This window comes from Patiria miniata, unplaced genomic scaffold (assembly GCF_015706575.1).
Source record: "Patiria miniata isolate m_02_andy unplaced genomic scaffold, ASM1570657v1 HiC_scaffold_10, whole genome shotgun sequence".
Lineage (NCBI taxonomy): Eukaryota > Metazoa > Echinodermata > Asteroidea > Valvatida > Asterinidae > Patiria > Patiria miniata.
The window spans coordinates 8,750,128-8,772,256 of record NW_024037048.1 but is presented as its reverse complement, the minus strand read 5'-3'; the positions used below and the strand labels follow the sequence as shown (position 1 = coordinate 8,772,256).

The 22,129-nt window shown below is 38.9% G+C and overlaps 1 protein-coding gene and 1 long non-coding RNA gene across 2 annotated transcripts; both read left to right on the top strand.

The window, feature by feature from the left end:
• Window positions 1-6,044: 6,044 nt before the first annotated feature.
• On the top strand, window positions 6,045-11,522 carry LOC119737043 (2-oxo-4-hydroxy-4-carboxy-5-ureidoimidazoline decarboxylase-like). The gene is made up of 2 exons (XM_038211117.1): window positions 6,045-6,483; window positions 9,953-11,522. The coding sequence occupies exons 1-2, from the start codon at window positions 6,315-6,317 to the stop codon at window positions 10,309-10,311; spliced, it is 528 nt and encodes a 175-aa protein (XP_038067045.1). The 5' UTR covers window positions 6,045-6,314; the 3' UTR covers window positions 10,312-11,522.
• Window positions 11,523-14,814: 3,292 nt separating this feature from the next.
• On the top strand, window positions 14,815-17,526 carry LOC119737038. The gene is made up of 4 exons (XR_005272335.1): window positions 14,815-14,985; window positions 16,150-16,293; window positions 16,480-16,586; window positions 17,016-17,526. It is a non-coding gene; the product is annotated as an uncharacterized LOC119737038 (long non-coding RNA).
• The last annotated feature ends 4,603 nt before the right edge of the window (window positions 17,527-22,129 follow it).

Genomic DNA, 22,129 nt, shown 5'->3' with positions numbered 1-22,129 from the left:
AAACAATCTAGTCACATAAAGATGTTGTGAAATTATTGGTAAATTTCAGGCAAAATGCGGATCTGCGGCCACAACAAAGTCCGTTTCCAGTGCACCTCAGCACCTATAGACCAGCCAACCTGTCCCATATTATGCAAGGGTGTGTTTGGAAGGATTGAAGCTTTTTTAAAACGAATGTACACTTTTTTGTTTAAATTTGCTGTTTTTTATGTCAAATAACCGTTTTTGCAGAATTCTGCCAGAAATCTGCCAAAAAAATCCATTCTGTCAAATTTTCTGTCAAACTCGTTTTTTTAACAGAAATTCCGTCAAAGTTAGCCGAAAATCGGCTAAAACGGTCACCCTGATATCACGTATGAAGTCTGGATACCAGATTCATCTCTACAGACTCTTACTAGACTGGAAACCTGTGTCATTAGAAAAGCAAAACTCAGCTAAAAGTAACATTGGCCCAAATAGTTATAATTGATTAGTCATAATCACAACTAATTAGCCCAAGTTCGATTCCTGCCCGGACTACATGTGGGGTACCTGATTCCCTTGGTTTTTCCCAGAATCTTCTGCTCCTCCCACCTCTAAACCTGTTCTCTCTACTATATTAGGCCAAAAAAAAAAGTCTCCAGTTTCTGGTATGGAGCTTGTCCGAAAAGTGGTGCGGCGACGCGGCTTTTTTTTTTTTTTTACCTGTTTTTTTTTGCTTCAAATGTCGGCTGATGACTGCAAATGGTGCCCGACTAAACTTAGTGCAAATATATGGGAGTCCAGAGAGGCCACATAAAGCTTATTCTCGATCACAACCCCATCTAAAAACACGTTAAAATTGTGCAGCAGCAGCATTCCAGTCAAACCAGTGAGTTTGGCGGTTTTGAGACATCATCTTTCATTGAAAAAAAACTTTTTCATTTTGCCGACGCGCATGGCTACGGCGACGCGCGCGCACACCAGAAACCGGAGACTTTTTTTTTGGCCTTAGATGTGCTTGTTTTGTCCCAAAACTGTCATGAAAATTAATTATCACCAGAGTATATTTTTTATAACGATGCATGTGCAAAATAGTGAATGGTTTTCCCAAATCTTCCACAGCGGCTTTTACCCATCTACATGTATATGCTGGCCTTGTCCTGAGTCCTGACAACCCACATCATTATGACTCGGTTATAACTCCCAGCCGGTTGCGCGAGGTCAATCAAAGACACGACCCACAGCACTCGTTGTTTGAGCAATAACCCAAGCTCACCAGGTCAAGCTATATTTAGTTGTAAGTTCAGCAAGTGATCGGTCTTCATGTCTGAAAAAGGAGATTAAATTTCGTGAGAAACCGTCAAACACTAAAAAATAAAATCTTTCGAGAAAGGGCGCGCTGAATAAAACTAGTGGTCTCGCACCGCCAAGACATACCTCCGCACGCCGTAGAATATTTTAAGTTTCGTTCAATAGAGGGCGCGCCACATAAATAGTGGTCTCAACAACGCATCAACACGGATGCTGCAAAATTGGACAAAAAGAACAAACTCGTTTCCGATGAACTACTCAAGAAATACGAAATGGGTTCAATTGAAATTTCGTGCAATTAGTTTTCACGATGTGTAGCAGAAGTAGTTTGAATGACGTGAGAAACCGTGGAGCTATAAATATAATATATCGTAACAATCTATAGTGTTTGAAATGCTAGAAATCCCTCGGACTTCCATTAGGATTGTATTTGTCGCGATTAAACCCTGTATTGTTACGGTCATAATAGCTTGATTGTTTGACCTTTTCTTATGAAATTAAATCTGTTCATGTTAAACATCATGACAAATGAGTGCACGAAAATTCATTTAAATGTAACGTGTATTTCTTGAGTTGTTGCCTCCAAAACGAGTTTGTTCTGTATTTCAAAATTGAATATTCAGTGATTTGTCATGATGACTGTGTTACATTATAAGACTTAATTTCATGAGAAACCATCAAACAATGAGAAAGAGCATACCCAAAAGAAATATAGTGTTTTAAACGTGAAAAATACAAACCAAATGAAAAATGAAAAGTCAACGTCCATGGAAAAATAATAATACACTCGTTGTTTGAGCAATAACCCAAGCTCACCAGGTCAAGCTATATTTAGTTGTAAGTTCAGCAAGTGATCGGTCTTGATGTCTTAAATGAGGAGATTAAATTTTGTGAAAAACCGTCAAACAACTCAAAAAAATCTTTCGAGAAAGGGCGCGCAGAATAAAACTAGTGGTCTCGCACCGCCGAGACATACCTCCGCACGCCGTAGAATATTTTAAGTTTCGTTCAATAGAGGGCGCGCCACATAAATAGTGGTCTCAACAACGCATCAACACGGATGCTGCAAAATTGGACAAAAAGAACAAACTCGTTTCCGATGAACTACTCAAGAAATACGAAATGGATTCAATTGAAATTTCGTGCAATTAGTTTTCACGTTGTGTAGCAGAAGTAGTTTGAATCGCGTGAGAAACTGTGGAGCTATAAATATAATATGATCGTAACAATCTAGTGTTTGAAACGCTAGAAATCCACTTTGACTTCCATTAGGATTGTATTTGTCGCGATTAAAAGCCTGTATTGTTACGGTCATAATAGCTTGATTAATTGACTTTTTCTTATGAAATTAAAGCTGTTCATGTTAAACATCATGAGAAATGAGTGCACAAAAATTCATTTAAATGTAACGTGTATTTCTTGAGTGGTTGCCTCCAAAACGAGTTTGTTCTGTATTTCAAAATTGAATATTCAGTGATTTGTCATGATGACTGTGTAACATTATGAGATTTAATTTCATGAGAAACCATCAAACAGTGAGAAAGAGCATACCCAAAAGAAATAGTGTTTTAAACGTGAAAAATACAAACCAAATGAAAAATGAAAAGTCAAAGTCCATGGAAAAATAATAATACACTCGTTGTTTGAGCAATAACCCAAGCTCACCAGGTCAAGCTATATTTAGTTGTAAGTTCAGCAAGTGATCGGTCTTAATGTCTGAAATGAGGAGATTAAGTTTCGTGAGAAACCGTCAAACAATTTAAAAAAATCTTTCGAGAAAGGGCGCGCTGAATAAAACTAGTGGTCTCGCACCGCCAAGACATACGTACCTCCGCACGCCGTAGAATATTTTAAGTTTCGTTCAATAGAGGGCGCGCCACATAAATAGTGGTCTCAACAACGCATCAACACGGATGCTGCAAAATTGGACAAAAAGAACAAACTCGTTTCCGATGAACTACTCAAGAAACACGAAATGGATTCAATTGAAATTTCGTGCAATTAGTTTTCACGTTGTGTAGCAGAAGTAGTTTGAATGGCGTGAGAAACTGTGGAGCTATAAATATAATATGATCGTAACAATCTAGTGTTTGAAACGCTAGAAATCCACTTTGACTTCCATTAGGATTGTATTTCTCGCAATTAAAACCCTATATTGTTACGGTCATAATAGCTTGATTGTTTGACCTTTTCTTATGAAATTAAATCTGTTCATGTTAAACATCATGACGAATGAGTGCACGAAAATTCATTGAAATGTAACGTGTATTTCTTGCGTTGTTGCCTCCAAAACGAGTTTGTTCTGTATTTCAAAATTGAATATTCAGTGATTTGTCATGATGACTGTGTTACATTATGAGATTTAATTTCATGAGAAACCATCAAACAATGAGAAAGAGCATACCCAAAAGAAATATAGTGTTTAACGTGAAAAATACAAACCAAATGAAAAATGAAAAGTCAATGCCATGGAAAAACAATAATACACTCGTTGCAATTTATTCTGAAATGGTTCCCGTCGATTTTCAAACCATTTGTGTCCCATATCCCAAACAATAATTGAATGAAATTTCAATTCAGTGCACTCTGTTTTTCTTGAGTTATCGTCTCCACAAAAAGTGCTTTATTTTTGTTCCATTAAAAGTGACTCGAATTCGAATTAAATTTTTCGCGATAGTGCACTGCATTTCCTTAAATCATATTATATTTATTCTTCAATGGTTCCCGTCGATTTTCAAACCATTTGTGTCATATATGTCAAACAATTATTGAACGAAATTTCATTCAGTGCACTGTGTTGTTCTTGAGTTATCGTCTTCACAAAGTCCATTACTTGTGCCAACTTCTTTTGGGCAGATCGTATCCACGTTGACAGAAGTCTCGCGGTATGGTGACCAGTATTTGTGCAGCGCGCCCTCTGTTGATCCAGTAAGCACCGCCCCATGGTGTTCTGACCAATCACAGCCGCATTGGAGAGGAGCACGTGTTAATTTGCCCACCGTGTGCACTGGGCGGAGCTTACTGGATCGGTCCATTCCCTAGCCAGACAGGATTGAGGTGCAGTTCCCTTTTTATACTTGCAGCAAATATTCTGGAGGACAGGAGGAGCCACGTGCAATGATTATCCACTGGAATAAATGGTTTTCTCCTTCCAACTGCCAACCATGGCTAACTGGACTGAGAGACACATTGCAGAACCTGTTGAGACGAGAAAGAGAAAGTTGAACTATTCTGTAATTAATTGGAGGACTGGATTTTGGACAAAACCATGTACTTTTTGGAAAACGAAGAAAAACATATTCTGTTCAATTTGTTTCCCTTTGTCCCTGTAATAGGTGTTTAAAAAAAAGGAAACCCAGATGTAAATGAAAATTATAAAAAAAATTAATCAATATTTTCAAATAAGTTAAAGATCATGTGAAACACCAATGTGTCCTCTTTCCAATGATATCTTGATTGTGTGTCTGTGGCCAAGGATGACTGAGCATTTGTTGTCAGTTCAGAAGTGATTTAACCACTCTCATTGTTGAAGTTCACCCCTCATGGCCCAATGCCTTCAACGTGGCCACCACCTCTTTCCACACAAAGCTCTGCACGAAGTCTAGTCCATTTCAACCTTTGCATAACAAACCAGCCAGCAATCTCAGCCAGGTAAAACTTAGCCCATGCAGTGCAGGTTTTGACCCTTGACAGAATAACAATGAATGCTCAGTAATCCTGACCACAGGCGCACAGAAAATCATTGGAAAGAGGACACAATGGCGTTTTCACATGATTTTTAACTTAACTGAAAGTGTTTATTACATTTTTTTATAAGTTACATTATAACATCTGGGTTCCTCATTATTATACACCCTGTATAACATTCTCCTACAGACTAAGCACATAAACGCACAGTCGAGGACCTTTGATGAACTTGACGATCAAGGCATGGGCGTTGCCAAGATTTTTTTCCATGGGGGCCAAAGCAAATTTGTTCCCAAAATTCCTTACCTATTTCATTATATTCTCAATTTATCATTTTCCGAGCGTGAGCAGGGGAGCATTTTCCCTGCCCCCCCCCCCTCAAATCAACAGCAACATGGTTCCGCATCTCTTTTTCCTTTTTTCCCCTCTTTTTTATTTTTTCGTTTTCCAGGGATGGGGGGCCCCTTCCCCCCCCCCCCCCTCCTCGCCACGCCCATGAACCGAGGTCAACAAAACAAAGAATTTCTTTTTGTCTCTTTGAATTCGTCTTTCTGGGCTGTACGCACCCTCCGCAGGCCCCGAAAAAAAGGTACCGAAAAAATGCTCTATTGAAATTCCATTGAGTTGGCCATTGCAATCATGCTTGACCACGGAGCCATAATTTAAAAAGGTCCCATGGCTTTGACGCACACGGGGATTTTGTTGAATAAGTTGCGTCCATTGCAAATTTGCTGTCGCGGAAATTCAAGTGTGCCAAGTGTTGTAAACCCAGTACGATATGTGATCAGGATACTTCTACAAAAAAAAATGGGTTCTGCCGGCATTGTCCGGCTTATAGCACGTTGTCCTACAAATTGGTACGTTGATATCCCGTCTTAACTCTTTCTTTAAAATGGGGCTTGCGGTCGCTGCCGAAATGAATTGACCGTGATGGGGAGTAACCGTCTGATATTTTCTACACAAAGCCCCGGGGTAGTGGGTTTTTGCATAGAATTTTTTAGATATCAAATTTGACGACAATCAACGTTGAGTGAGGTCATGCAAAGCCTTGACCATGGCAATATGCAATAGCTTGTTCCCGCTACCGGTATACCGCGAAAGCTGATAGCCTTGGTCATGCAATGCGCTGTGATACACATCAATGATTCCAATGAAATATCTCTACAAACGTAGAAAGTAAGTGAGTGAGTTTTCAGGCAGCATCGATCACGCTCAAACTTAATTGGTAAATTCATCCATATCATCATATGTTGTTGACATTGTCAGAACTGTGTCTAGTGTAGGCCAACTAACTCTTGCGTTAACTCGGACAATCTGACTCAACACTAAAGTCCGCCTTCGTAGTGGTTGAGACTATGGAGTATATTAATCGTCTGTCGTTTGACGATTTCATCGAGCTTTTCGGCAATGTGATTGAGCATGGAAAGTTAGTAGCTGGTGCGATATGGGCGCGGAGACCGTTTTATGATGCTGGCAACATCTGGGAAGCTGTGTGTGAATTCCTAGACGCATTGCCGTTGCAAGGTACGTTGACTCATTTTTTGCTAGTCCACAGAGGGCCATGTTGTGTCCTCTTTAGTATCTCACTGACTGATTGAATGGTCGTGACTTGTTAGCCGGGCAGTGCTGTCATATAGGATTACGCCGTCACGTCATTGAATACACTGTAAAGCGGTGCTTAGCTTTTAAACACTTTTCTGTGCACTGTTTTTTCACATGTTAAGTCTGAGGCATAGTACGATTTTGCACAGTATGAAGGCCTGATGGTGGCATTAATAATAACTTTAAAAAGAAAAGTCAAATAGCCCATTTTATAACACCTCACCCACAGATTCTGTGTCTTGATTAGCCGAGAGCGAGTCACATGTTACTTTCTAATTTTGCTATCGTTCTGTGCACGGCCAAAAGTACTATGCAAATAGCAACCAAAGTATATACCATTAGCAACCAAAGTACTATTTCCACGGCGTGGTATTTGTGTGCAAATGCATGCTGGTGTGCGCGTTGCGCGTTGTGCGTAGCGCGTATTATTCCAAAGAGAGCGCGCCGCAGACTTGGGTTCAAACATTTCGTGAAGTGGTAGTTTTTAAGAGAGAAATACATTTTCCACCAATTTTGTATTGAAATTGAAGTTTATTTCAACTATGTTCAGATTTAAATAATTAAAAATATTAAAATCAAGCAGAATCTGTGGGTGAAGTGTTATAAAACAAATATTGAATGCTTTATCTAGTGGTAAAGTAAAACTAGCCTCCCTCGGTGATCCATGGACCATTCTATTTTCCCTCGGCTTCGCCTCGGGAAAATAGAATGGTCCATGGATCACCTCGGGAGGCTAGTTTTACTACACCACTCGAAGCATTCAATATTTGTATAATATTTTAATTTTCGTTTTTTCGTAGACAGATTATTTCCACGCGCTTGTAAATTACAAATTATACTTTTCACGAAGTCCAAAATATTTCATTGTTTTAAAATGAGTTCTTTAACGTCATCATACAATTTTCGTAAAGACTTTATTTGAGAAACGATGTAAAACCCTGAAAAAAAAATAAACACCCCTGAAGATATACATGGATCCGTCCATAAAAAGTCTTTTTTTTAACGAAGAATGGCGCGATTTGTCTGGGTTTGACATTACTACGCGTTGCTGAAAATACAAATCTGATAAGTTTGGTACTTAAAAAGGATCTGTTTGTTCTTAGGACAAAAAATCAGCAGTTATAGCCAAGAGGCAAGTTTTAGCACCCGAGACATGCTCTGGCAATTTAGACGGAACGCGGTGTGTTGCTTTTTCAAGTGCAAGCGAGGAACTTTGTTATCGGAGTTCCCAGGTGGCGGCCGCGGGCCGGCGCCCGTCCGTGCCGGGTCGGGATATGTATTCACCAATTCCCGATGTCTATTTCTCAATGTCATCATCTACAATTATTCACTGTATTTTTTTACCTAACAAAATGACAGAAACCCCTTCACAATGTATCATACCATGTGTGAATTGCAATCATGGCGCCGAAAGGCCCGATGACTATTTTCTGTATAGACGAGTAGCATGTACATGTATATACGAACTACGATGAGTTTATACAATATGTCTTGCTGCGCCGCCGATCTCCCGATGTCATGTACATGTACGTGTACATGTATAAACTATAGGCCCTATTCTTGAAATTGAAACTGGACTGAATTAAAACCAAGAACAGTTCTGTAAAATGTTTGGGCAATTACATTATGCAGGCATGCATGAGATAAGTCATGAGATAAAACTGAGCTATGAAGTTACAATGTGCATGGAGGCCTATTTGCTCCTCTGTTTTAGTTTGATTAAATTACACTAATTTTAAACTTGAATTCAATTTACATGTTCAAGCGGTTTGTTCTCATTGATCAACTAAAAATTTCAACTTGAAACAAAACATTACAAAGCATCCTTGCAACAGTTCACAAACTAAGTCTATACAATTCCTTTTTGAAAATATAATGCACGAAAATATGCAGACGAAAATACGTGGTTGTCAAGTGAAGAACAGAAGAATCTTAAAGAGGTTTGTAATAGTAAGAGTATATTTTAAATCAATAACAAATCCATATAATCTTAAAACATTTTTCTCAAATAAGTCGGGGTAAAAGGGGCCAGGAATCGCCTCAGATTGCACCACAGAGCATCTAGAATCCCAAATTTCCCGGGGCCCTTAAGGCAAAAAAAGTCTCCGGTTTCTGGTATGGAGCTTGCCCAAAAAGTGGACATGAACCCAATCTAAAAACACGTTAAAATTGTGCAGCAGCAGGATTCCAGTCAATCCAGTGAGTTTGGCGGTTTTGAGACATCATCTTTCATTGAAAAAAAAACTTTTTCATTTTGCCGACGCGCATGGCTACGGCGACGCGCGCGCATACCAGAAACCGGAGATTTTTTTTTTGGCCTAAGCGGGCCCCGGACCCCACGCCGAAAGACATTTGTGCTCCCCGCTCGCATTACTCCTCCGAGCAAATTAATGCCCCAACGCATCGTTGCAACAGTTTATGACAAACTCAGTCAATAAAATTCCTTTTCAAAAATAAAATGCAACAGAACATGCATGAAGACGAAAACACATGGCTTTCAACTTTGAAGTATACACAGTAACTCAACGCTTGTAAAAGCAAGAGTTTATTTTTTTTTAATCCTTATATTTTAATCTTAAAAATTTTGCTCAAATAATTAGGGGGGAAAGGGGCCAGGAATCGCCTCAGATTGCACCACAGAGCATCTAGAATCCAAAATTTCCCGGGGCCCTTAAGCGGGCCTCGGACCCCACGCCGTAAGGGCTCCGCGCTCCGCGCTCCGCGCTCGCATTAATTCTCGAAACATGCTCTTAAGGTGTGCCCCCCGTCTAAAGAAATCCTGGATCCGCGCATGCAGATCATAATGAAAGTGTGATAAAAGTGTGCATTACGCCTGTCATTGACTTCAACCCGATAACTTATTTTTATTTACTTTACAATAAAGTCATGGTCTCTTACATTTGAGCAGATTTGCTGATTAATAATATGCAAGACACCTGCATCTTGACCTCTAGATTTTGACCCGGCAATCAGCGGGCGCTTTCTATATCGCGTCTTCGGTCATTCACCCGTGTTACGCGCTCTGTATCATGTTGCGCGATATGCGCCCGATTGTTGTCGTTTCACAAAACACTCCATTCGAATGGACCAATCAAACCAATAGTCCTGATTTGGGAATGGAATGACGTCACGATTTGGTACTCCGATTGGCTGACGCGCGGCTTGCTTTATATCTGCATGTTTAGACATAATCACGGCTCCATGGATAACGGGTGACTAGCATGTGTACTGATCGTTGCAGGAGTTAAAAAGTTCGAGCGGAAGAATATAGTGCGTTCCCGGATAGAAATGAAGAAGTTGGGGGGGGGGGGTGAACGCCAGCGGCCTTTTACAATTCTTAGAATGTTATTTCTGAGTTTAGAATCTTTTTTTTTCCTTGTTTGGTTGTCAGGTAAAGTGGCAACACTTCGTTTGTACCCGGACCTTGCGGGGAAGCTAGCCAAATCAAATCGTCTGAGTGAAGAGTCCCATCAGGAACACCGTACTGCCGGCTTACTGGCACTCACGGCCGACGAGACGAGACTTCTAACCGCGATGAACAAGAAGTACCGAGAAAGGTTCCTGTTTCCTTTCATCATATGCGCCAGACAAAACCAGAAGGATGCGATCCTGTCAGAAATGAAGGCTAGGATGCAGAATACAAGGGAAATCGAACTTGAGAAAAGTCTGGAGGAAGTCAAGAAAATAGCCTGGCATCGGATTGTTGATTTGATTCGAAATCAGCCTGAAGTACTGACTTCGAAGTACTGAGTGGGCTAAGTGGTGAAGGAGGCAAAACTTATACTAACTTTGGGGTTTGTGTCTCTGTTAATGTCACTCTTTTTAATTTATCGCGTGACGATATTGGTGTGGAAGATCTAAAATGTATCATGGGGGTTGTAGGCCCCTATCTTTTCTTAGTTTTTTTTAAATTATTTTTTCCCTATTAGTATTAGTATTAAATAAAAGGAGCAAATTCAACGTGCTTGTCTGGTTTTAACCGAGTCCTTTCAAATACCGGCTATCGGCCTGGACGCGGATAATGGACCGAGCCGAATGTCAGTGTGTCCGCAATCAGGCCCCATAGCCGGTTTAATTAAAGGTACTTGTTAATGCCGGCCAAGCACATAATTTTATTTAGTCACTTTCATAATTACCTTACGGTCAAAAAAGTCATGGGGTGCATTCATTCAACAGTTTGGCAATGTCGTTGAGCATGGAGGAATGGTTGTCGGCAGCATTCGACCGTGGGCCCAAAATCCTATCTCGCCTAGAAAGTCCGTTCAAAATTTCTGGTGGTAACAAAAAAATGCTTGTACTTTGTCAATTCGAGGGTGCTGAATTCAGTTCTTTCTGTTGCCAAGCTCTCAGTTGGCACGTTTAAGCACAATCTTCGTCCGAATTGTTATCTCAAAGAAAAATGGGGGGGGGGGGGGGAGGGGCCTGACAACCGATGGCGCAATGCATCCCCTTAAGGATCTCAGGAATAGCCCCTCCGATTTAAATGCCGATTGTCACCCACTTGGAATAAATAATGATAAATAACTGTAAACGATTGTAGGCTCATAGCTAAAGAGATTCCACAATAACGGTAATAATGCATAAACAATGCTTAGACTGTATACTTATGCACCTGCAATGTTTTTATTACGTCTACCACCTGGGTTTTTTTAGGCATGACTGATTTTAATCCATAAGGCACAACAGACATTTTCCATGATGTAAGTGAATGAATTACATGTCATTATAAACAGTCTTTGATGACAAAAAAAATCATAGCTAAAGTTTGTTATTGTTTTGTTAATTAAATAGGAAACTATGCAGCAAATAACGCTTTATCATATTCAGCGTTGCATGCTAACACAGTATTTTTCCAGAATATCACTGAAATTTTCCGTAATGCTGAAAGATTACTGAATTATGTCGTTTATCCAAATTAAACAAAGTGTCTAAATCTTGAATAAATGGAATAAATGTGTGCTCCGGAGGTTTTTATCACTCTGTTTAAGACCACTTGGGGTCTGGGTGCTGATAATTACCCGAGCCGGTAAAAAAAAATCATATAATTCGTTCAATACATCCCGATTTTGTTCAACAAATTCACTTTATGCTTTTTGAAACATACCTCTTGCAAAATAATGGAGTGTTTAGCTGGCGAGTAAGATGTAAACAACCCTTTTATGGAGATTGACGCGCGCGTAGCATGTTCTGCGCGATGTCGCGCAGAACGCACCTGGCGCGTTGCGTTTTGAATTCAGAACTATAAAATTCTGACTCCCTGGTAGTGTTGCGCATGCCTACGTGAGGATTGTGAACGTTCAACCAATGAAACGATAAGAGGCACTGGATTTTTAGGAGTCCACATTTTATTGTGACACTGGAAAAGTGTTTAAGACTAGCCATGTCGTTATCATCCGTTTAAGACCGGCCACGTGACGGGCTCTCGACCAATAGGAATGCGTAAACTTTCTTAGGTATTTATGAATTCCAAATATTGTATAATTATGGGAAATACTTACAAATGTATGTGATAATACAACATTTTTGTCAAGGCATTATTATTCTCAAATGCAGAACTCAAAGAGCTCTTCGTACATGACCGAATTACGTCCTTAACCTAACGTGAAGTATTTTAATGCCAAAAGTTTCAAAATTGTAAGGGTTTCATGGTATATAAAGTATGAATTTATGCAAAACTTAACGCTTTGGCCATATTATGCCTTGTTTATACATGTATGCGGACAAATTGGTTTTTTAAGGCATCACTGAATTTCCTATCAATTCCACAAATCTGAAGCTGAAAGACTATTGCAGATTTCTGAATTATGTCTGTCACCCAAAATGAACCCAAAGATTTCATAATTATGGTAATTAATTATGCAGCGAAATGCTTTATCAAGAATTTTTTCTCTTACATTCGGAGCTGGACAAACTGTGTATAGATGATTGGATTGCCATTGGCCTGAAATAAACTCTTTAAAACTGGAACTTGGCCATCAAATACAAATCGAAGAAATATCCTTCATGAAAGTCATAATTACAGTTCACATTTTTACCATCTTGACCATGCTGATAAAAAAGATTGTACGTGTTACATGATATAGTTACAGGTGGTGTGAGTCAACTTATTGAAAAAATATGGCGGATCAATCACGACAAATTCTTGTACATGCATACTTTTGATACATGCTTGTAGAGAGGGGCATAAGTCACCGAGTCTATACAAATCAATGTAACTTTCATCACTATCGCTGGACAGGCATTCGGTGTCTGAGAAGTGTTGTTCAGGCAATCAGTTCAAGGCAAGGCAATGGACCGATCCAGTAAGCACCGCCCCATGGTGTTCTGACCAATCACAGCCGTGATTTATGTCCGACGTGCGTGCACTAAAGTCCGACATGCGTGCACGCGCGCGCGTATAATGCGCGCGGAAGGAAAATGCAGCGTGGCATTGAGGAGCACGTGTTAATTTGCCCACCGTGTGCACTGGGCGGAGCTTACTGGATCGGTCCATTCCCTAGCCAGACAGGATTGAGGTGCAGTCCCTTTTTATACTTGCAGCAAATATTCTGGAGGACAGGAGGAGCCACGTGCAATGATTATCCACTGGAATAAATGGTTTTCTCCTTCCAACTGCCAACCATGGCTAACTGGACTGAGAGACACATTGCAGAACCTGTTGAGACGAGAAAGAGAAAGTTGAACTATTCTGTAATTAATTGGTGGACTGGATTTTGGACAAAACCATGTACTTTTTTGGAAAACGAAGAAAAAATAATAGTCTGTTGATTGTAGGACTTAATGGCTGCAGTTCATTCTGGCGTGCCACAGGGTGCTGTTCTTGCACCTATTCTTTTCAATATCTTTGCTTTTGATTTACCTTTTTGCATTCAATCTAATCTCCGTCAGTATGCAGATGACACTGTCTTGTACAGAGTCATTAAAAATCAAGAGGATAAAGTGGCACTCCAGGATGACCTGCAGCACATAAACACTTGGTGTAATCTAAACTGTATGACTTTAAACCCAAATAAGTGTAAATTAATGACTGTGACCAGGTCTAGAAACCCTGCTAAACCACTGTATAAAATTTCTGAAAACACTTTGGAAAATGTGGATAGTTACAAATACTTGGGTGTTATTATCTCCAGGGACTTAAGCTGGAAAACACATGTTAATAAAGTCACTTCCAAAGCCACTAGACTCAACGGTTTTATTGGTAGAGTAGTTAAAACTAGAAACCCTAACATTCTGACTTCACTTTATCGCTCAATTAGCAGACCCATACTTGAATACGCAGCTCCAGTCTGGTGCCCTGTTCTTTCGACTCAGCAAAAAACGCTAGAGAAGGTACAGAGGCGATTCACCCGTTTTTGTTTGGGTCTGCCGAGAAGGGTTTTAATTGATTCTGTAAATGAAATTGAATATTCAGACAGGTGTGTCAAGCTGGGTCTGCCTCTTTTAATCAACAGGGTTCATTTCCTTTCAATTACGTTTGTTATTAAATGTTTATATAATAAATTTGATGTTGACACTGACACTCTAATTCCCATTAATTGTAGACATATCGAATCTGTTAAATTTGTCCATCATCGGGCTCGTTCCAATGCTGCCCATCATTCTCTTTTTCACAGATTCCCTAGATTATGGGATGAACTACCGGCTTGCATTAAAGATACAATTATCCATAGTTTATCCTCCTTTACAAATTCTCTCAGAAATCATTTATTAGTCCCTGGCCAGGAGCTAGGTCCCCTTGACCAAAACAGTTTAACTTTCTAGTTGCCTTGCCCATTCAAATACCTTGCTGCTTGTTTTTTTTTTCTCAATTTTATAGTGCCTTTTGCATTATAATTCACTCGAATCTCTCTTTTACCGAATTTGTATTTTTTAATGCCCATTTGTGCTTTTAAAGTTTTAACTGCTTGCATGTATAGTTCTATATTCTTATACTGTAAGCCATGTTTTAATAATGTCCATTTGTAATGTCCTTTTGTATTGTCTCTTCTTAAATTGTGGCATCAGGAGATTATAACTCGATAGTAATTTAGTTTACTTTTTTAAATTCCATCAGGGGTGCTACTTTTTTTTTCTTCTTGTTCTCTCTCCTAACTGTATGTGCATGTTTTTGTTTTCTTTACTGTTCTTATTGTCTGTACTTGAATTTTTACCTGTGAAATTAATAAATGAAATGAAATGAAATGAAATGTGTGTACATGTACATACATGTATTTTCATGTACATGTGTACATGTATTTGTACATGTACTGTACATGTACGTCGGTTACAGCGCTGTGCGGTTATAACGCTCGGTTCAGTTCGGTCCCTTTGAGAGCGCTATAACGGGATCTACTGTAGTATAACGGTCGCCGACTCGCCGTCCAGTTGATGTGAATTAGCCATGGTCACCAAGCAAGTTATTTTCACTACAGCATTTCTTAGAAGGTAGGAATGACATTTTCTGTATCTTGGCTTCATTCTTGTGTCGAACACATTGTCTAAAAATCTGAAGAAATTGGATCAAAATAAAGTAAAACAACTTTTCGAACAAAGTCGCTGTAAAAAAATGAAGATTTTCCTATGCCTATCATCTTGTTTTCTCAATAAATGTTGAAAATGTTCTTCAGACTCGATCAGAATAAATGTAGATTAATTAAGAGTGAAAATATGTGCCTCAATTGAGATTGGAGGCTCGATCGTCAATGCGAACAGTTTTGGAGGATCATACACTGAAAGAAACGTTCAAGTCATCTGGTTTTCAATTTGATAATAAAATCTTGGTAATATTCCAAGGAAATAATATACATGTGGATCAGATTTACTTGAATTCATGTGAGACATGATTGTTAGACCTTTTTAACAACATTTTAGGTTGGAAAGTTATTTGTTCGATAGTTATAATTTTAGATAAAACAGATATTGTTTTAGCAAATGGCAAAATGTTGGAAGTGTATACATTATATCGAGAAGACTTTTGATTTGTGTACTATAGTATAGGCTTATGTTTGTATTTTTTTCTTCAAATTGATGAATTAATCAAACTGTAACAATATTGTATTGAGATACCCATGATACCCAAGCCAACAACCGTGAAATTGTTACCTGGGGTATCTCTTAATTTATAGATCTGATTTGATTTTCTCTCAACTAAAACTAGCGCAAATTTAAGCATAAACAGTCCGTTATAAAATATTCCCGCTCAAAGACACAGTGTACGGTTGTAATACTAATAGCAAGGCGCATTAGCATTTCAGTCCCAAGGGTCAGGCCTTAAGTTCACGTACCAGGACTGTACACGTATAAACGGTCATCTGGCTTTCGTTGGCTTCAGTTGTACATAACAAGTGTATACAGTTTCAGTCCGGGTTTCAGTTTCAGTGTATGGAGTAGGGTTCAGGGCCAGGTCAGCACTGTTACAAGATCAATGAAAAATACGCGAACTATAAAAGCCTTTTCTAAAACTAGGGTCATTTGTAGACTAGTTTTTGTGTGTGAAAAATAAGACATTATGTGGGTTGAAGAGCACGGGGACATCATATTTATACTGTGTTCAAACTTTATTAGTTTTACATATTACTCAACCTTAACAAACATCGTTACTTTCTCCAGGTAGGCAGTACACAGGTTTGCTATACGTGAGTGCACTGGCTGCTGGATGTGGCATGTTTTAACTTTAAACTTCAGCAGTCTTCGAGGGAAGAAGTTTCTAATTATTTTGAAGACCAACCCATACATCTCTTCAAGGTTGTTGCTGTAAGTAATTCAACATTCATGACCTTTTTATACATGTATCTCTGTAAGATGGTGAAATTAACTTTTAATGTGTTGAAAATACACCTGGGTCGAAATAGACGAATTGCTGTTTCCTTTTAAAATGTCGGTAGTTTCTCGTGTACATTTTGATATAGCATTAAATTCATGGTTTCTATCATTTATTAGGGGCCTGCATGACAACTCGTCGAGTAGCAGAGGCCAAGGCGAGGGGAGGACATAGCTTCATTCTGGAAGTTTGCCCCACTAACAAGCCCGGAGGGACAAGATTCAGGGTAATATTAATTACACCAAATTGCTGTGAACAGTATTTAAGTTGCCTGTAAAATATTAACAAGTAGGCCTGGGCCTACAGAGTAAGAAAACAACTCTTTTATATAAGGCAAAGTTATCTTAATGTCGACTTCACACTAATGGCTGAAGACAACAGTGTAATATCTATCCAAGATATACAAACTTGTACACTGGAAGTTGTTTGCAGATAGTGTACTCTTTACCAGAATTGCCTTTGAAGCATTAATCGCAGTACGCTTGCGGAACACAAAAATGAAATGTCAGTACATTTTGTTAACCTTCTCATGCACAATAATGATCCAAAAAGAAGTGACAGATAATCCAAAAATAAGTCGGTTGGTCATCATCGGCTGTCCACCATCTGGAAAAATCTTTACATTTATTTTTTTCTATTTTGTGTGTGTGTGCAGAATCCTGCCAACCCTGCCAACGCTGTTCAGCCCGCCGACCCTGTCGACACTGCAAACCCTGCAGATGATGAATAACGACACTGCATCTTTTGCGTGAAAATAAGTGCATCGTTCGTGCTCTTCAAAATTTGTTTTCTTGTAGGCCTATTAGGGCTTCCCTATTTATCTCCGTGGTTCTCATAATTATTTTTATTTGCCCTTATATGAAGCCTAGTCGGTCTGTCAAAAAGCAATAACAATCTGAACTAAAGTTGCACTCGTAAAGATGGTAAACTAAATGATGCAATAAGTTTATCATGATTTGATATCACTGAATACAATTTAAAAAAACAAACCATTTTGGCCAATTATAGACGACTTACAGTAATGTCTGGACGAAGCATCTCCTTAACAATTTAGTTGTAGTGGCAGCAATATTATAATGAGAGGCAAAATTCTCTCATCTGTCTTTCTTCCTCTGATTTCCGTAAGCCGTAATTTTCAAGTCGAGAAAAAAAAATATGATATTCAATTTAAATAACATTTCAGAATAACACAGAGCTAGTTGCTCGAATGCAATATACTTTGTTTTTTAATTTGGGAAAAAATCGTCTGTGAATGGGGTTTTGGAAATTGTCGGCGGAAAAACATATCCCAAAATAGGGTCGATTAAAAAATGAGAACCAAAGAAATATAAGGTGAAGCCCCAATGACTAATTAATGGTAATGAAGAAAGTATTATTAGTTCTTTTTTTTGAGAGGGAGCATTGTATATTGGGGAAAAATAGGAGGTTTTATCATTTTAGGCCGCGCAGATCCACTATGCAAGTAGACTGGTTCATGATGTCCCTTTTCATTGTATAATCGATTCTAAACGGATATGGGATTGACTCGAATGAGAACGCAAACAGTTAAATAATATAAACTTACTTGCCAATAGTAAAATCGTCCTGATATTTTTGTTGACAAAGTTCGTTCAAATTGTGTAACTTTTGAATTACTAAGATAGCAATGTTTAAAAACCAATTGTGTTTTCGGGATGAAACTCAAAAATTACAGAAAACATAAAATATGTTGGCAGAAAACTCAGTCCCACATTGCCTGAAGAATAATATTTTATGTTAAAGTTACTTATAGCATAACTGGTAGTCACCCGGAGATGTACGCCTGCCCAGCTTAGCAATTTCAGGACATTTAAATCCTTGCTAAAGGTTAATATATGCATATAAATAGACTTGTGCCCATCCTTACTGAAGATGAATACATGTATAATTATATGAACAAAATCTGACACTCTATCGTTTTGAAGGGAAACTGACAAAATAATGCCGTTGGCGGGCAATCTGTTTTACTGTTCCTGCTTCCCAGCAAAAACACACACAAAACTAGATCATTGGTTTTCTAACTGAATCAAGAGGCTTTAATCTGTTATTTTTTAAATAGGCGAACTGAAAGCGACATTGTACTGTTATATCAGATTTATACTTGCTTTGTAATAATAATGATTGACGAAGGTTTGCTTCCATGCATTCACCGGATACATTCTTTGTAATAAATGTAGAAACAGTAAGTCTGATGGTTAATTTGTTTTTCTTTATTGTTTGCAGACAGGTATATCGTCGTTGCACGATTAGTTTCGTTAATTAACCGTGCCAGGAACAATGTTGCTAAAAGGTCCCCACAAAGTTGCAGTGATGTATCCAATAAGTTGCGTGAACGTTTTTGAAAAGTTGTGAGGTGCCCAAAAAGTTACCGGAACGTGAATTAGTTGCAGTAACGTCTGTAATGAGTCATTGACGTGCTAACAATTAAGGTTGTAGAAACGTCCCCACATCGTGCCCATGAAGTTGCAATAATGTGTCCTACAAGTTGCATTAACGTGGCCAAAAAGTTGCACTGACGTGCCCATAAGGTTGTAGGAACGTCCACATAAAGGTTGCAGAAACGTGCCTATCAGGTTGTAGTTATGTCCAACAAGTTGCATTAACGTGGCCAAAGAGTTGTCGTGACGTGCCTATAAGGTTGCAGGAACGTCCCAATAAAAGTTGCAGTAACGTGCCAATCATGGTGTAATCATGTCCCCACAAGGTTGTATAAATGTTTATTTTAAGTGGTCATTAAGTTGCAGTAACGTTCCGTCATGGTGGTAATCATGTCGTAATCATGTCGCATTTACGTGCCAAGACGTTGTATAAAGGTGACAATTACGTTGCTGGAGGGTTGCAGGATCGTGTACTGAAAACGTTGTAATAAATGTTTCATTGACGTTTTTATAACGTCATTTAAACATTGTGTAATAGCGTTGTGGCAACGTGCACGCGAGTCGACATTTTTACGTTGCCGCAACGTAATTTTCTGAACGTTGCCGCCACGAAAACGTGACCTTTTTGCAACGTTGTTACAACGTAAATGTGTTAGCTGGGTTGTACTCGGGTCAGTGGAAATGGAGGCCAGCATTTTCCCTTGGAGCTATACTCATTTGCTAGGTTTAAAACATTAACTGATAATCTTGACAAAGGCACACATGCATATACGTTTGGGGGTGTTTCATAAAAAAATGTTAAACAATAAATCTTATATTTCAACCGTAAGTCGGAATCAATCTTACAGAACAAATAATTCTCAAATTGTGTTTCATAAAATCAATCTTTAAGATTGATTACTCTTAACTTAAGATTGATATTAATAACTTTAATATTATTGACAGAGGCTAAAGCACAACCTTTGACCTAGAGCAACTTTTTTGGCTGCCAAAACTTTTTTCAAGTCAGCCATCTTGTTTTTTAGTGTGAGTGGTGAGTACAAAATGCATTAAATTTTCTCTTGAGACGAAAACTACCCATGGTCTGGCATACTGCACCTGACGAGTCCTTGCCATTTTTGGAAAACATGTTTCTTTTTTCTTTTTTGCAATGGAAATATGAAATAAGACCGTTAAGAACTTTTATCAGCCGGCTTCCATATAACTTTTAACATTCTCCATAAGCCTTTAACATCATCTAACAATTTAATAATTATCAAGGGTTTACGTCCTTCTCAAGCGCAGCGTTTCTGAATCCTTTACAATGAATACTAAATCCCTTGTATCCCCTATAGTACTTTTGTTCCTTCAAGTATAAATTATAATATTACTAAAAACTCAATTTAGTACCTTTGTTTCTTCAAGACAACCGGAATTCCCTTAGCTGAATAATTTTAAAATCGTATCGAAATGTAATAAATTATAACCACAGAACTGTGAGTATATCGCGTGCATTTTGAGTTCTTATTGTTTCCTCTCTGTGTGCTCTCTGTGTCTTTGAACTACCTATCCCCTCGTGCCGGGTTTGACATTACTGGATCTTTAACCGGTCGTCAAGTCCACCAACGGGCACATTCCTGAACGGTTTTAAATCCCACTTTCTTCCACGGCGACTATCTGAACGTCTGGCGTATCGTGAGGTACGTTAGGGACTGTAGTGGACTTTAGGTTCACTCAAACAATCAAACACTAAAAAAAAAATCTTTCGAGAAAGGGCGCGCTGAATAAAACTAGTGGTCTCGCACCGCCAAGACAGTATACATGTACATCCGCACGGTAGCATAAAATGGCACGACAGTAGAGCGCGTGATGAATATGCATGACTATGACGTCACTAGAAGCTCATGAGTAATATATCACGCACGGTACTGATAGATATACATGTAGATGCACACTGTATGTGCTGCATCCCACCGATGATATCACATTTAACAAGTCCTCTTTCTACTGTCGCGCCGCCACCCTCTAGTGTCGTCCCACTTACCAATGATATCACATTTAACAAGCCCTCTTTCTACTGTCGCGCCGCCACCCTCTAGTATCGTCCCACTTACCGATGATATCACATTTAACAAGTCCTCTTTCTACTGTCGCGCCGCCTCCCTCTAGTGTCGTCCCACTTGATGATCATCGGTAAGTGGGGCAACAGTAGAGAGTGGCGGCGCGACAGTAGAAAGAGGACTTGTTAGATGTGATATCATCGGTGGGATGCAGCACATACAGTGTGCATCTACATGTACATGTATATCTATCAGTACCGTGCGTGATATATTACTCATGAGCTTCTAGTGACGTCCTAGTCATGCATATTCATCACGCGCTCTACTGTCGTGCCATTTTATGCTACCCATCCGCACGCCGTAGCATATTTTAAGTTTCGTTCAATAGAGGGCGCGCCACATAAATAGTGGTCTCAACAACGCATCAACACGGATGCTGCAAAATTGGACAAAAAGAACAAACTCGTTTCCGATGAACTACTCAAGAAATACGAAATGGATTCAATTGAAATTTTGTGCATTTAGTCTTCACGTTGTGAAGCAGAAGTAGTTTGAAAGGCGTGAGAAACTGTGGAGCTATAAATATAATATGATCGTAACAAGCTAGTGTTTGAAACGCTAGAAATCCCTCGGACTTCCATTAGGATTGTATTTGTCGCGATTAAAACCCTGTATTGTTACGGTCATAATAGCTTGATTGATTGACCTTTTCTTATGAAATTAAATCTGTTCATGTTAAACATCATGACAAATGAGTGCACGAAAATTCATTTAAATGTAACGTGCATTTCTTGAGTTGCTGCCTCCAAAACGAGTTTGTTCTGTATTTATAAATTGAATATTCAGTGATTTGTCATGATGACTGTGTTACATTATGAGATTTAATTTCATGAGAAACCATCAAACAATGAGAAAGAGCATACCCAAAAGAAATATAGTGTTTTAAACGTGACAAATACAAACCAAATGAAAAATGAAAAGTCAACGTCCATGGAAAAATAATAATACACTCGTTGTTTGAGCAATAACCCAAGCTCACCAGGTCAAGCTATATTTAGTTGTAAGTTCAGCAAGTGATCGGTCTTGATGTCTTACATGAGGAGATTAAATTTCGTGAGAAACCGTCAAACAACTAAAAAAAATCTTTCGAGAAAGGGCGCGCTGAATAAAACTAGTGGTCTCGCACCGCCAAGACATACTTCCGCACGCCGTAGAGTATTTTAAGTTTCGTTCAATAGAGGGCGCGCCACATAAATAGTAGTCTCAACAACGCATCAACACGGATGCTGCAAAATTGGACAAAAAGAACAAACTCGTTTCCAATGAACTACTCA